This window comes from Phocoena phocoena, chromosome 7 (assembly GCF_963924675.1).
Source record: "Phocoena phocoena chromosome 7, mPhoPho1.1, whole genome shotgun sequence".
In the NCBI taxonomy this organism is placed as follows: Eukaryota; Metazoa; Chordata; class Mammalia; order Artiodactyla; family Phocoenidae; genus Phocoena; species Phocoena phocoena.
The window spans coordinates 60,973,141-60,987,863 of record NC_089225.1 but is presented as its reverse complement, the minus strand read 5'-3'; the positions used below and the strand labels follow the sequence as shown (position 1 = coordinate 60,987,863).

The window sequence follows — 14,723 nt, the reverse complement described above, 5'->3', positions numbered from 1 at the left end:
CTCCCCTAGTTTCTCCATATTTAAGTGTTCTTCCTCTAACGAGCACAGAAGATTCTGGTCAATGCCAATTTTTTGAAAGAATTACCTGCTTTACTCTGTGTCTTCACATATTGAGCATTTCTTACTTGAGTTCATTGAGGATTAATGCCCCACAGATCTTAACAGGCAGAAAATAGAGAATGGATCCAAAAGACAGGAAACAGAATAACTGGGTAGCTGGAGGGATTGGGACAAAACAAAAAAAGAAACAAAGACTTGTGAAAGCAAATGAACCCGTAGCTGGTTCAGCTCCTTTTAGCCACAACTGTAGTGTTTCTCAGCATTGTTCCAGCCGGAGCATTGGTCCCCTGAGATGATTAGCAAACAAATGGTTTCTTGGTCAAAGGAGTTTGTCCAAAATGTTTCACACCACGTTTTCCCCTAGGAGTCTCAGTGCATGTTAACATAGTAAAAATTCTAAGAAGTACTACAGTAAAGAAACCTGCATTATTTTGCTTATCTCATATTATTGATCAATACATAACACTGACCAGTACATTTGGAGAAGGCTTCCACTATTGTTATTTTAGAACTGGGAAACAGGAATTCCCATAAATAATGAACAAATTTTGGGGCACTAATGAACCATGATAAAACTGACGGGAAGACAAGTGGGACTAATATTTAGTGAGTGCTTATTATGTATGCCAGAAATTATGCTAACTGCTTTAGAAATATTTGCTTTTTCCCGATAAGGTTAAAGTAGTGGTTTTTAAGTGGGAGGGATATTTACAGTGCTTTACGAAATAATGTCATGGCACATATTAGCAGTCCTTAAATGGGGACAAATAGCTCTTTAAGAAATGAAGGATCTTGAGAACTAACGTAGCCCATCTTCATGCCTAAGGGTACTGCTTTTGCACTCACTGAGAAATTTGGAGATTCTGGAGTCTCTCTACTCTCAGTTCCCTGGAATGTAGCATTGTATACAAACCTGTGAATAGTCCTAGTTCTGCCACGTATTGGATATGTAACCTTGAATAACATACTCCTCTGAGCCTGTGTAAATACTAGGAAAATAATAACATCTAACCTAAGTTTGTGAGGGTTTCACTTACAAAACATAAGCTCGTAATTGGTGCTCAAAAAAATGCCAATGCCTTAATCTACCATACTTATTCTTGCATCCATTGATGAAAATATTTTTCTCTTACACAATTACTAGAACAGATTCTGTGAAGTCCATAAAATAATATGTACAATTTCTATTTTCAGCATCTACCAACTGTGATTTGAAATGCTACCATTTTGTGTGTGTGTACGTGTATTTGTGTGTTTGTAGAAACAGCATGTATTTAATACACTTCATAATGCAGTATATATAAAATTATATAAAATAGCAGTTTATGTATTGTTAAAGAAAAGAACTATATTTTATTCTTTCTTTATATTCCCCAAGACATCTATCCCAGCATGGTCCCAGGTACACAGTATTTAGTTGTCTTGTGAAATAAATGAATGGAAATGATAGCGGTAAATTGCACTAAAATTGTATTCTTTTATACAATATAATGTAACAAATGTAACTTAATAATAGGACACTTTGCACTGGGGAGCAAGCCAGGATGGAGTCAGACTGTGATTTTTTAAATTTGGTAATAAATTTCTGATGCTTTAACAAACAGCATATGCTCACTGCTCAGTCTCAGCTGAGATGGGTACCAGAAAATTTGCTAACAAGACTCCTATGTTAGAGATAAGCATTATTTTATGAAACTAGATCTGTCTTCAGTTCTTTTGCAAGAAATTTGAATTTCCCTTCAAATAAATTGAATGTTAATATGTTTGATTTACTTCAACTCTTATTATTTTCTTTCTTCTCTATTTACTGTTTTTCACCCTCATGCAATAGAAAGTAAAGAACGACCTCTTTTCCTTTGTTGAAATGTTTATAAATCGTTAATAGTGAAACATTGAGAGGTGAAACTGGGGTCAGGATGGAGAGGATACTGCACAATAACAGCTGTTAACTTTGTGCAGAGTAACAGGTCTTCATTTCAGCTCTAAGTGTAGGCAGATGTACAAACAACCATATACTATGAGATTTCCCTTCCTTTCTTGTGCATATTTGCCCACATTGCCAGTGAGAATAAATTGTGGGAGAGAAATGTTTTTATACTTAAATGAATAAAAATAGGTAAAAATGAGTTAGAGATTGAAAAACACTGATGACCATATTTTGGGTATATTTTCAGGTATTGTTAAGGGAAATGGCAAGTGACCTGAATTCAGGGCAACCAGACACATCCCAGTTGACCTGCCCCTTTCTACTATCATCCCCTCTCCCTTTTTAACCTCTTTTCTGTGTCCCTTTCTTTTTTTTACCTACATCTTGTTACTCAAACCTGGAATGTAGCATTGACTCCTTTATGATTTGAAAACAATGACAGGTTGCTGATACATTCAACACATGTAAATGTCCTCTGAGTCTTACCAGAGATTCCAGAGGGGAGGATGTGTAAAATAAACTGAAGAGTGATCTCTTGTAGGAATGGAATTCCGCAGTGGAGAAGCTGAAGAGTGAGGCACTGGGGATTCTGCTCTCCAAGGAGTATGTGGAGAAAGAACACCTACAGCTGTCTAACCAGAAACTGAATTGGCTTCAAGAGGAATTTGGTCGGCTCATGGTGGAAAGGAAAACCTGGTTAAAAAAGGCAAATGATTTTTTTAACAGCGCGAACAAGGTCAGTGTGAGGTGAAGCTGGTAATTTTAGGTCATCAGGGCAAACCAGTAAGAGACCCATGACTTCAACAGGCTGGAACACGTCACAGAAATCTCGACTCCACTTAGAGTTTCAAAATTGATAGCAGCAAAAAGGAGCTTTTAAAATATATTCCTACTCTGGCAATTATTTTGTACTCAAAACTAAGAGATACTGTGCTTTGACATGTAAAAGGTCACTGAAAAAAAAAACAAACAGGAGACTTTTATCTTAGAGCTCTCATTGTTCTGTTTGAGGTGGACATTTGTGCCAACATGGTAGTGTTTCTCCTGGAGGAATGGAATTATCATAAAATATGTCAAGGTTAACCAAAAAAAGCCTTGAAACTTTTACCAAAAAAAATCTTTCTCTTTTTAAAAATCCTCTTTCATTTATTAGGTGAAGATATGTAAATATTGCAGGCTTTTGGCACGCAAAGCATAAGGCTCTGGTTGACTGCCCTGCCTTGGTTTGCCTTTTTTTTTTTAAATTGGAGTATAGTTGATTTACAATGTTGTGTTAGTTTCAGGTGTACAGCAGAGTGATTCAGTTATACATACATATATATCTTTTTTTTTCAGATTATTTTCCCTTATAGGTTATTTAAAAATACTGAATATAATTACCTGTGCTATACAGTAGGTCCTTGTTGGTTATCTGTTTTATATATAGTAGTGGGTATATGTTAATCCCAAACTCCTAATTTATCTCTCCCCACACACTTTAAATCAGCCAAAGGGAGATCTTGCTTTGGACTGTTTCCAGGCCTTCTTGAGTGGGAGAAGTGCTCTATTTTCATTTAAGATTGATTGTAGCAGGTGGCTCTTACTGCGTGGTACTGTTCATGTGTTCACATCACTTGAGTATGTGAGGATGGTGATAATGTTTGAAAAAATTTCTGCCTTTCCCAATCGAACATACACCTGCAAACTGCCTTACTGGAATTAATACCTTAAATTTCACTGATGTAAAACTGGGTAATGTGACAGAAAATGAATGGGAACCCACAGAGGGTAGGTATATTGTGATTTAAAGTAATAACATCAGCAATCTGAATACAGTGTCCTGGTAGGTATCAAAATTGTTACTTAATTTTGAATTTTTTACTAATGGGAAACTTGGAAAACATGAATAGTAAAGTTCCAAAATAGAGGTGGTAGAATTATGGTAGGAAAAAAAACACATGTCAAAGAAATATTTGTCAAATTATTATTGTTTGGGATTTCTTTGTTTTAAGAGAAGAAACACATAATTTCTGGATCTGTTGAGCTAAGTAAATGGTAAGTGCTGGTTAAATTTCTCTTCAATAGTCCTGATTTTGAATAAGAGTTTTTTTGTTGTTTTTTTTTTTTGCGGTACGCGGGCCTCTCACTGTTGTGGCCTCTCCCATTGCGGAGCACAGGCTCCGGACGCACAGGCTCAGCGGCCATGGCTCACCAGCCGCTCCGCGGCATGTGGGATCCTCCCGGACCAGGGCACGAACCCTTGTCCCCTGCATCGGCAGGCGGACTCTCAACCACTGCACCACCAGGGAAGCCCTGAATAAAAGATTTTTAAACTTACATTACACTCTCATTCTACAAAATGAGTGGGTCATCCCAGTTAGTTAATGCTGTTTCTAAGGAAGACAGTTATAGAACATGTTGCTATGATAAAATGCTTCTAGCATAAGCCCTAAACATTATAGTCCTGCAAAATGGAGAATTTTTCTCTCTCTGTCTCATTCTCACTCCCTCACTCTTGCTTTCTCTGCTGTCATTATCTGGTAGCTTGCCAGGGAAATTTTTCTTTTTACATTATCCTTGGGCCTTGAAGGAGGAGGAATGATATCTCTTGCAATAGTAATTTTTAAAAAATTGAAGAACGGAGTGGTTACTTTTTCAAGCTTATACGATAATTAAGGTCAAATCCTAACAAATCCTGTTTCATAACCCCAAACACTTGACTTCTAGTTCCCATTTCATCATTTGAATGCCCATGGCATTCAAATTATAATTAGTTCAGTTGGGACTTCTCCATACCATAGAATTCTTTGTAACCAAGTAGTACTTAGAAAGGTTTAGAATTTATTTTCCCTTTTCAAAGCATCAGGGAAATAACTTCCAACTCCAAATCTAAGAATTCAGTTTGAAAGATGATATATACTTTTACCTCAGCAAAAATGGAAGCTGGAGTTTGGAAAGTAGATGTTTAAATCATGACTCTTGAAATGAGTTATTTACCATATTACTAAGGAGCAATAAATGATGAAATAATATAGTAAATAAATCCGTTTAAATTAAAGAAGGAAATTCTTCTCAAGGTTTGTAAATGGCATTTTTCTTTTTGATTTATATTGTAGAATCTCCAAATTTTATAAAATTACCACTTTACCCCATTCTGGGCATAACTACTCATAAATAATCCTAGTTAAAATAAAGCACTGGATTTAAGGTATTAATATAAATTCAAAATCCCTTAAAATATTTTTTTCTAGTCTGAAAATTTTGTTTTCACTAGTGAAGGAGTATTTTCAGTTTACATCTTCAATTTATCTCCGAAGCACTGAACTTTCCTTTTGAGAATTCACTTTATTGCGCCTTGAGGGCGCTGGGTTTTTCTGATTGTGATCGTCTACATCCTTGGTGAAGCCGTGCTGCCAACAGTTGTGAGGTGTCTGAGACTTTTCACCCAACTTTCCAGCCAGCAAAATAGGTAACCAGAGTGTCAAATGTCACATCAGTTCCCCAAGTCCCAGTTCCCCAGGCATTCTTGACACACCAGTAAGATGGGTAGGAGCAGTGGAGACTCGCCCCACACATGCAAATAAGGATGTTAGCACTGTGAAAAAAAAAAGAGAGCGTCAGGGCTTTAAAAAAAGAAACGGTACCTCGAAAACCAATTTCACTCTTGATAAATGGAATCATTTTTTAGCAAACAACGTCTTGTTCCAAATTTGTTAAAGCTAGGTCAATATTCTTCAATTTCTGTGTCAAATGCCAGTGTGAAAAAATGTTAGTGCTATGGGTAATATATGAATTAGTGAATGTAACAGCTTGAGTGTTTTTGCTCAGTAAAATGCAAAACATATGATATTTAAGATAACCTTTAACTTTTTAAAATTTGGTTAGAATAAAAAGAAATGAATGTCATAATCTCATCTGCAGAATGGACTACTGTTAGTATGTCTTCCGTATCATATTTATTTCTTTTTCATCCAGATTTTTATCATATGTTTCTGGTATTTTCTGTTCCAATCATCTGGAAACCCTCCTCTTTTTCCCTTCTTTCCTTTTATTGTCACCTGTCCCTCTCTCTCTACCAATCCTATCAATATCTAGGGATATTGTTATTTACTAGAAAAAAGTCACAATAAGTTTTTAAATTGAAGTTGCTAAATAAGTAGTGTGGCAAATTTATGAGAATAATTACCCTTTTTCTTTACGGATTCATTTATTTAATATTTATTGAGCAACTACTATGTGTCAGGGACTGTTCTAAATGCTGGGGATATAGCAGAGAATAAAACATACCAAAAAATCGATAAGCCAATGTAATTCCAATATGTGAAATTCAATAAAATATAATTATCACCTAATTGTCCACATTGACAAGAGTGCCCACTGCCTTTATAGTTTCAGGAGTGAAATTGATTACCTTTTAATCCTGCTAGGGGTTAATGATTACCCAAAGCTCAAGAGTCTGTTTCTTACCTAGAGAATGTCTAGTGTTTGGCTTGAGGTGTGACCGTTTGTACCTGGAATGAGCAATAGGTGGCGATGTTAGCACATAGGACCTCAGGAGTAGTGTTGCTACTGATGCTTTTCTTTTTCTTTTTTTAAATTGAAGTATAGGTGATTTACAACATTATATTATTTTCAGGTGTACAACATAGTGATTCAGCGTTTTTGAAGACTATACTACATTTAAAGTTATTACAAAACAATGGCTATATTTGCCCGTGCTGTACAATATATCCTTGTCGCTTATCTGTTTTATGCATAATAGTTTATATCTCTTAATTTCATATTCCTATCTTGCCGGTCCCCCTCCATCTCCCCACTGGTAACCATTGCTTTTTTTCTCTGTATCTGTGAGTCTGCTTCTGTCTTGTTATATACATTCCTTTGCTTAATATTTTAGATTCCACATATAAGTGATAACATAGAGTATTTGTCTTTCTACCTCTGACTTATTTCACTAAGTATAGTACTCTCTACATCCATCTACATTGATGTAAATGGCAGACTTTCCTTCTTTTTATGGCTGAGTAGTATTCCATTATATGTACATACCACATCTTCTTGATCCATTCATCTGTTGATGGACACTTAAGTTGCTTCCATATCGTGGATATTGTAAATAATGCTGCTATGAACATTAGGGTGTGTGAATTTTTTCAAAACACTGTTTTATTTTCTTTGGATATATACCCAGGAGTGGGATAGTGGGATCATGCAGTAGTTCTATTTTTAATTTATTATTAGTATTTTTTACACCTTTATTGGAGTGTAACTGCTTTACAATGGTGTGTTAGTTTCTACTTTATAACAAAGTGAATCAGTTATACATATACATATGTTCCCATATCTCTTCCCTCTTGCATCTCCCTCCCTCCCACCCTCCCTATCCCACCCCTCTACGTGGTCACAAATCACCGAGCTGATCTCCCTGTGATATGCGGCTGCTTTCCACTAGCTAGCTATTTTACGTTTGATAGTGTACATATGTCCAAGCCACTCTCTCACTTTGTCAGAGCTTACCCTTCCCCTTCCCCATATCCTCAAGTCCATTCTCTAGTAGGTCTGTGTCTTTATTCCTGTCTAACCCCTAGGTTCTTCATGACATTTTTTCCCTTAAATTCCATATATATGTGTTAGCATACGGTATTTGTCTTTCTCTTTCTGACTTACTTCACTCTGTATGACAGACTCTAGGTCTATCCACCTCATTACAAATAGCTCAATTTCGTTTCTTTTTATGGCTGAGTAATATTCCATTGTATATATGTGCCACATCTTCTTTATCCATTCATCTGATGATGGACACTTAGGTTGTTTCCATCTCCGGGCTATTGTAAATAGAACTGCAGTGAACATTTTGGTTCATGACTTGTTTTGAATTATGGTTTTCTCAGGGTATATGCCCAGTAGTGGGATTGCTGGGTCATATGGTAGTTGTATTTGTAGATTTTTAAGGAACCTCCATACTGTTCTCCATAGTGGCTGTACCAATTCACATTCCCACCAGCAGTGCAAGAGTGTTCCCTTTTCTCCACACTCTCTCCAGTATTTATTGTTTCTAGACTTCTTGATGATGGCCATTCTGACTGGTATGAGATGATATCTCATTGTAGTTCTGATTTGCATTTCCCTAATGATTAATTATGTTGAGCATTCTTTCATGTGTTTATTGGCAGTCTGTATATCTTCTTTGGAGAAATGTCTATTTAGGTCTTCTGCCCATTTTTGGATTAGGTTGTTTGTTTTTTTGTTATTGAGCTGCTTGTAAATTAATCCTTTGTCAGTTGCTTCATTTGCAAATATTTTCTCCCATTCTGAGGGTTATCTTTTGGTCTTGTTTATGGTTTCCTTTGCTGTGCAAAAACTTTGAAGTTTCATTAGGTTCCATTTGTTTATTTTTGGTTTTATTTCCATTTCTCTAGAAGGTGGGTCAAAAAGGATCTTGCTGTGATTTATGTCATAGAGTGTTCTGCCTATGTTTTCCTCTAAGAGTTTGATAGTTTCTGGCCTTACATTTAGGTCTTTAATCCATTTTGAGCTTATTTTTGTGTATGGTGTTAGGGAGTGATCTAATCTCATACTTTCACATGTACCTGTCCAGTTTTCCCAGCACCACTTATTAAAGAGGCTGTACTTTCTCCACTGTACATTCCTGCCTCTTTTATGAAAGATAAGTTGACCATATGTGCGTGGGTTTATCTCTGGGCTTTCTATCCTGTTCCATTGATCTATCTGTTTTTGTGCCAGTACCATACTGTCTTGATTACTGTAGCTTTGTAGTATAGTATGAAGTCAGGGAGCCTGATTCCTCAAGCTCTGTTTTTCGTTCTCAAGATTGCCTTGGCTATTCGGGGTCTTTTGTGTTTCCATACAAATTGTGAAATTTTTTGTCCTAGTTCTGTGAAAAATGCCAGTGGTAGTTTGATAGGGATTGCATTGAATCTGTAGATTGCTTTGGGTAGTAGAGTCATTTTCACAATGTTGATTCTTCCAATCCAAGAACATGGTGTATCTCTCCATCTATTTGTATCATCCTTAATTTCTTTCATCAGTGTCTTATAATTTTCTGCATACAGGTCTTTTATCTCCTTAAGTAGGTTTATACCTAGATATTTTATTCTTTTTGTTGCAATGGTAAATGGGAGTGTTTTCTTGATTTCACTTTCAGATTTTTCATCATTAGTGTATAGGAATGCCAGAGATTTCTGTGCATTAATTTTGTATCCTGCTGCTTTACCAAATTCATTGATTAGCTCTAGTAGTTTTCTGGTAGCATTTTTAGGATTCTCTATGTAGAGCATCATGTCACCTGCAAACAGTGACAGCTTTACTTCTTCTTTTCCAATTTGGATTCCTTTTATTTCCATTTCCTCTCTGATTGCTGTGGCTAAAACATCCAAAACTATGTTGCATAAGAGTGGTGAGAGTGCGTAACCTTGTCTTGTTCCTGATCTTAGTGGAAATGCTTTCAGTTTTTCACCATTGAGGATGATGTTGGCTGTGGGTTTGTCATATATGGCCTTTATTATGTTGAGGTAAGTTCCCTGTATGCCTACTTTTTGGAGGGTTTTTATCATAAATGGGTGTTGAATTCTGTCGAAAGCTTTCTCTGCATCTGTTGAGATGACAATATGGTTTTTCTCCTTCAATTTGTTAATATGATGTATCCCATTGATTGATTTGCATATATTGAAGAATCCTTGCATTCCTGGAATAAACCCCACTTGATCATGGTGCATGATCCTTTTAATGTCCTGTTGGATTGTGTTTGCTAGTATTTTGTTGAGGATTTTTGCAAGTATGTTCATCAGTGACATCGGCCTGTAGTTTCCTTTCTTTGTGACATCCTTGTCTGGTTTTGGTATCAGGGTGATGGTGGCCTCATAGAATGAGTTTTGGAGTGTTCCTCCCTCTGCTATATTTTGGAAGAGTTTTAGAAGGATAGGTGTTAGCTCTTCTCTAAATGTTTGATAGAATTCGCCTGTGAAGCCATCTGGTCCTGGGCTTTTGTTTGTTGGAAGATTTTTAATCACAGTTTCAATTTCAGTGCTTGTGATTGGTCTGTTCATATTTTCTATTTCTTCCTGATTCAGTCTTGGCAGGTTGTGCATTTCTAAGAATTTGTCCATTTCTTCCAGGTAGTCCATTTTATTGGCATAGAGTTCCTTGTAGAAATCTCTCATGATCTTTTGTATTTCTGCAGTGTCAGTTGTTACTTCTCCTTTTTCATTTCTAATTCTATTGATTTGAGTCTTCTCCCTTTTTTTCTTGATGAGTCTGGCTAATGGTTTATTAATTTTGTTTATCTTCTCAAAGAACCAGCTTTAATTTTATTGATCTTTGCTATCGTTTCCTTCATTTCTTTTTCATTTACTTCTGATCTGATCTTTATGATTTCTTTCCTTCTGCTAACTTTGGGGGTTTTTTGTTCTACTTTCTCTAATTGCTTTAGGTGCAAGGTTAAGTTGTTTATTCGAGATGTTTCCTGTTTCTTAAGGTAGGTTTGTATTGCTATAAACTTCCCTCTTAGAACTGCTTTTGCTGCGTCCCATAGGTTTTGGGTCGTCGTGTTTTCATTGTCATTTGTTTCTAGGTATTTTTTGATTTCCTCTTTGATTTCTTCAGTGATCACTTCGTTATTAAGTAGTGTATTGTTTAGCCTCCATGTGTTGGTATTTTTTACAGATCTTTTCCTGTAATTGATATCTAGTCTCATAACATAGTGGTTGGAAAAGATACTTGATACAATTTCAATTTTCTTAAATTTACCAAAGCTTGATTTGTGACCCAGATATGATCTATCCTGGAGAATGTTCCATGAGCACTTGAGAAAAATGTGTATTCTGTTGTTTTTGGATGGAATGTCCTATAAATATCAATTAAGTCCATCTTGTTTAATGTATCATTTAAAGCTTGTGTTTCCTTATTTATTTTCATTTTGGATGATCTGTCCATTGGTGAAAGTGGGGTGTTAAAGTCCCATACTATGAATGTGTTACTTTTGATTTCCCCTTTTATGGCTGTTAGAATTTGCCTTATGTATTGAGGTGCTCCTATGTTAGGTGCATAAATATTTACAATTGTTATATCTTCTTCTTGGATCGATCCCTTGATCATTATGTAGTGTCCTTCTTTGTCTCTTCTAATAGTCTTTATTTTAAAGACTATTTTGTCTGATATGAGAATTGCTACTCCAGCTTTCTTTTGGTTTCCATTTGCATGGAATATCTTTTTCCATCCCCTCACTTTCAGTCTGTATGTGTCTCTAGGTCTGAAGTGGGTGTCTTATAGACAGCATATATATGGGTCTTGTTTTTGTATCCATTCAGCCAGTCTCTGTCTTTTGGTGGGAGCATTTAACCCATTTACTTTTAAGGTAATTATCGATATGTATATTCCTATTCCCATTTTCTTGATTGTTTTGGGTTTGTTATTGTAGGTCTTTTCCTTCTCTTGTGTTTCTTCCCTAGAGAAGATCCTTTAGCATTTGTTATAAAGCTGGTTTGGTGGTGCTGAACTCTCTCAGCTTTTGCTTGTCTGTAAAGGTTTTAATTTCTCCATCAAATCTGAATGAGATCCTTGCTGGGTAGAGTAATCTTGGTTGTAGGCTTTTCTCCTTCATCACTTTAAATAAGTCCTGCCAGTCCCTTCTGGCTTGCAGAGTTTCTGCTGAACGATCAGCTGTTAACCTTATGGGGATTCCCTTGTGTGATATTTGTTGTTTTGCCCTTGCTGCTTTTAATATGTTTTCTTTGTATTTAATTTTTGACAGTTTGATTAATATGTGTCTTGGCGTATTTCTCCTTGGATTTATCCTGTATGGGACTCTCTGTGCTTCCTGGACTTGATCAACTATTTCCTTTCCCATATTAGGGGAGTTTTCAACTATAATCTCTTCAAATTTTTTCTCAGTCCCTTTCTTTTTCTCTTCATCTTCTGGAACCCCTATAATTCAAATGTTGGTGCGTTTAATGTTGTCCCAGAGGTCTGTGAGACTGTCCTCATTTCTTTTCATTCTTTTTTCTTTATTCTGCTCTCCAGTAGCTATTTCCACTAATTTATCTTCCAGGTTACTTATCTGTTCTTTTGCCTCAGTTATTCTGGTATTGATCCCTTCTAGAGTATTTTTTATTTCATTTATTGTGTTGTTCATCGTTGCTTGTTTCATCTTTAGTTCTTCTAGGTCCTTGTTAAATGTTTCTTGCATTTTCTCTATTCTATTTCCAAGATTTTGGATCATCTTTACTATCATTATTCTGAATTCATTTTCAGGTAGACTGCCTATTTCCTCTTCATTTGTTAGGTCTGGTGGGTTTTTATCTTGCTCCTTCATCTGCTGTGTGTTTTTCTGTCTTCTCATTTTTCTTCTCTTACTGTGTTTGGGGTCTCCTTTTTGCAGGCTGCAGGTTCATAGTTCCTGTTGTGTTTGGTGTGTGTTCCCAGTGTCCAAAGTTGGTTCAGTGGGTTTTATAGGCTTCCTGGTGGAGGGGACTAGTGCTTGTGTTCTGGTGGATGAGGCTGGATCTTGTCTTTCTGGTGGGCAGGTCCACGTCTGGTGGTGTGTTTTGGGGTGTCTGTGGACTTATTATGGTTTTAGGCAGCCTCTCTGCTAATGCGTGGGGTTTTGTTCCTGTCTTGCTAGTTGTTTGGCATAGGGCGTCTAGCACTGTAGCTTGCTGGTCGTTGAGTGAAGCTGGGTGTTGGTGTTGAGATGGAGATCTCTGGGAGATTTTTGCCATTTGATATTACGTGGAGCTGAGAGGTCTTTTGTGGACCAGTGTCCTGAAGTTGGCTCTCCCACCTCAGAGGCACAGCCCTGACTCCTGGCTGCAGCACCAAGAGCCTTTCATCCACACGGCTCAGAAAGAGGTAGAAAGTAGAAAGTAGAGGATGAAATAAAATAAAGAGAAAATAAGTAGAAAGAGGATGAAATAAAATAAAGAGAAAATAAAGTTATTAAAATAAAATATTAAGAAAAAAAAATTTTTTTAAGTAAAAAAAAAACCACCGGATGGATAGAACCCTAGGACAAATGGTGAAAGCAAAGCTATACAGACAAAATCTCACATAGAAGCATACACATACACACTCACAAAAAGAGGAAAAGGGGAAAAAATCATAAATCTTGCTCTTAAAGTCCACCTCCTCAATTTGGGATGATTCCTTGTCTATTCGTGTATTCCACAGATGCAGGGTATATCAAATTGGTTGTGGAGATTTAATCCGCTGCTCCTGAGGCTGCTGGGAGAGATTTCCCTTTCTCTTCTTTGTTTGCACAGCCCCCGGGGGTTCAGCTTTGGATTTGGCCCCACCTCTGCATGTAGGTCGCTGGAGGGCGTCTGTTCTTTGCTCAGACGGGACGGGGTTAAAGGAGCTGCTGATTTGGGGGCTCTGGCTCACTCAGGCAGGGGGGGAGGGAGGGGCACGGAGTGCGGGGCGGGCCTGCGGTAACAGAGGCCGGTTATGACGTTGCACCAGCCTGAGGCGCGCTGTGCGTTCTCCCAGGGAAGTTGTCCCTGGATCCCGGGACCCTGGCAGTGGCTGGTTGCACAGGCTCCCTGGAAGGGAGGTGTGGAGAGTGGCCTGTGCTCCCACACAGGCTTCTTGGTGGCGGCAGCAGCAGTCTTAGCGTCTCATGCGCGTCTCTGGGGTGCGCGCTGTTAGCCGTGGCTCGCATCCGTCTCTGGAGCTCCTTTAAGCAGCGCTCTTAATCCCCTCTCCTCGCGCACCAGGAAACAAGGAGGGAAGAAAAAGTCTCTTGCCTCTTCGGCAGGTCCAGACTTTTCCCCGGACTCCCTCCCGCCTAGCCGTGGTGCACTAACACCCTGCAGGCTGTGTTCACGCCGCCAACCCCTGTCCTCTCTCTGTGCTCCGACCAAAGCCCGAGCCTCAGCTCCCAGCCCCGCCCACCCCGGTGGGGGAGCAGACAAGCCTCTTGGGCTGGTGAGTGCCGGTCGGCCCTGATCCTCTGTGTGGGAGTCTCTCTGCTTTGCCGTTCGCACCCCTGTTGCTGTGCTCTCCTCCGCGGCTCCGAAGCTTTCCACCTCTGCCACCCACAGTCTCCACCCGTGAAGGGGCTTCCTAGTGTGTGGAAACCTTTCCTCCTTCACACAGCTCCCTCCCACTGGTGCAGGTCCCATCCCTATTCTTTTGTCTCTGTTTATTCTTTTTTCTTCTGCCCTACCCAGGTACGTGGGGAGTTTCTTGCCTTTTGGGAGGTCTGAGGTCTTCTGCCAGTGTTCAGTAGGTGTTCTGTAGGAGCTGTTCCACGTATAGATGTATTTCTGATGTATCTGTGGGGAGGCAGGTGATCTCCGCATCTTACTCTTCCGCCATCTTCTATTTTTAGTTTTTTGAGGAACCTCCATACTGTTTTCCATAGTGGCTGCACCAGTTTACATTCCCACCAACAGTGCACAGGAGTTCCCTTTTCTCCACATCCTCACCAACTTTTGTTATTTGTGGCCTTTTTGATGATGGCCATTCGAACAGGTGTGAAGTGATATCTCATTGTAGTTTTGATTTGCATTTCTCTGATGATTAGTGATGTTGAGCATCTTTTCATGTGCCTGTTGGCCATCTGTATGTCTTCTTTGGAAAAATGTATATTCAGGTCTTCTACCCATTTATTATCAGATTATTTTGATATTGAATTATATCAGCTGTTTGTACATTTTGGATATTAACCTCATATCAATCATATCGTTTCCAAATATTTTCTCTCATTCAGTAAGTTGCCTTTTTCTATTGTTGATGGTTT

At 38.2% G+C, this 14,723-nt stretch overlaps 1 protein-coding gene across 1 annotated transcript in view; it reads left to right on the top strand.

The window, feature by feature from the left end:
• The window catches only part of CCDC141 (coiled-coil domain containing 141), a 209,784-nt gene that overhangs the window by 101,308 nt on the left and 93,753 nt on the right, over positions 1-14,723 (top strand). Inside the window, exon 7 of the mRNA XM_065880955.1 lies at positions 2,529-2,723. Within this exon, the coding sequence (XP_065737027.1) occupies positions 2,529-2,723 (195 nt within the window). The remainder of the gene's footprint in view (positions 1-2,528; positions 2,724-14,723) is intronic.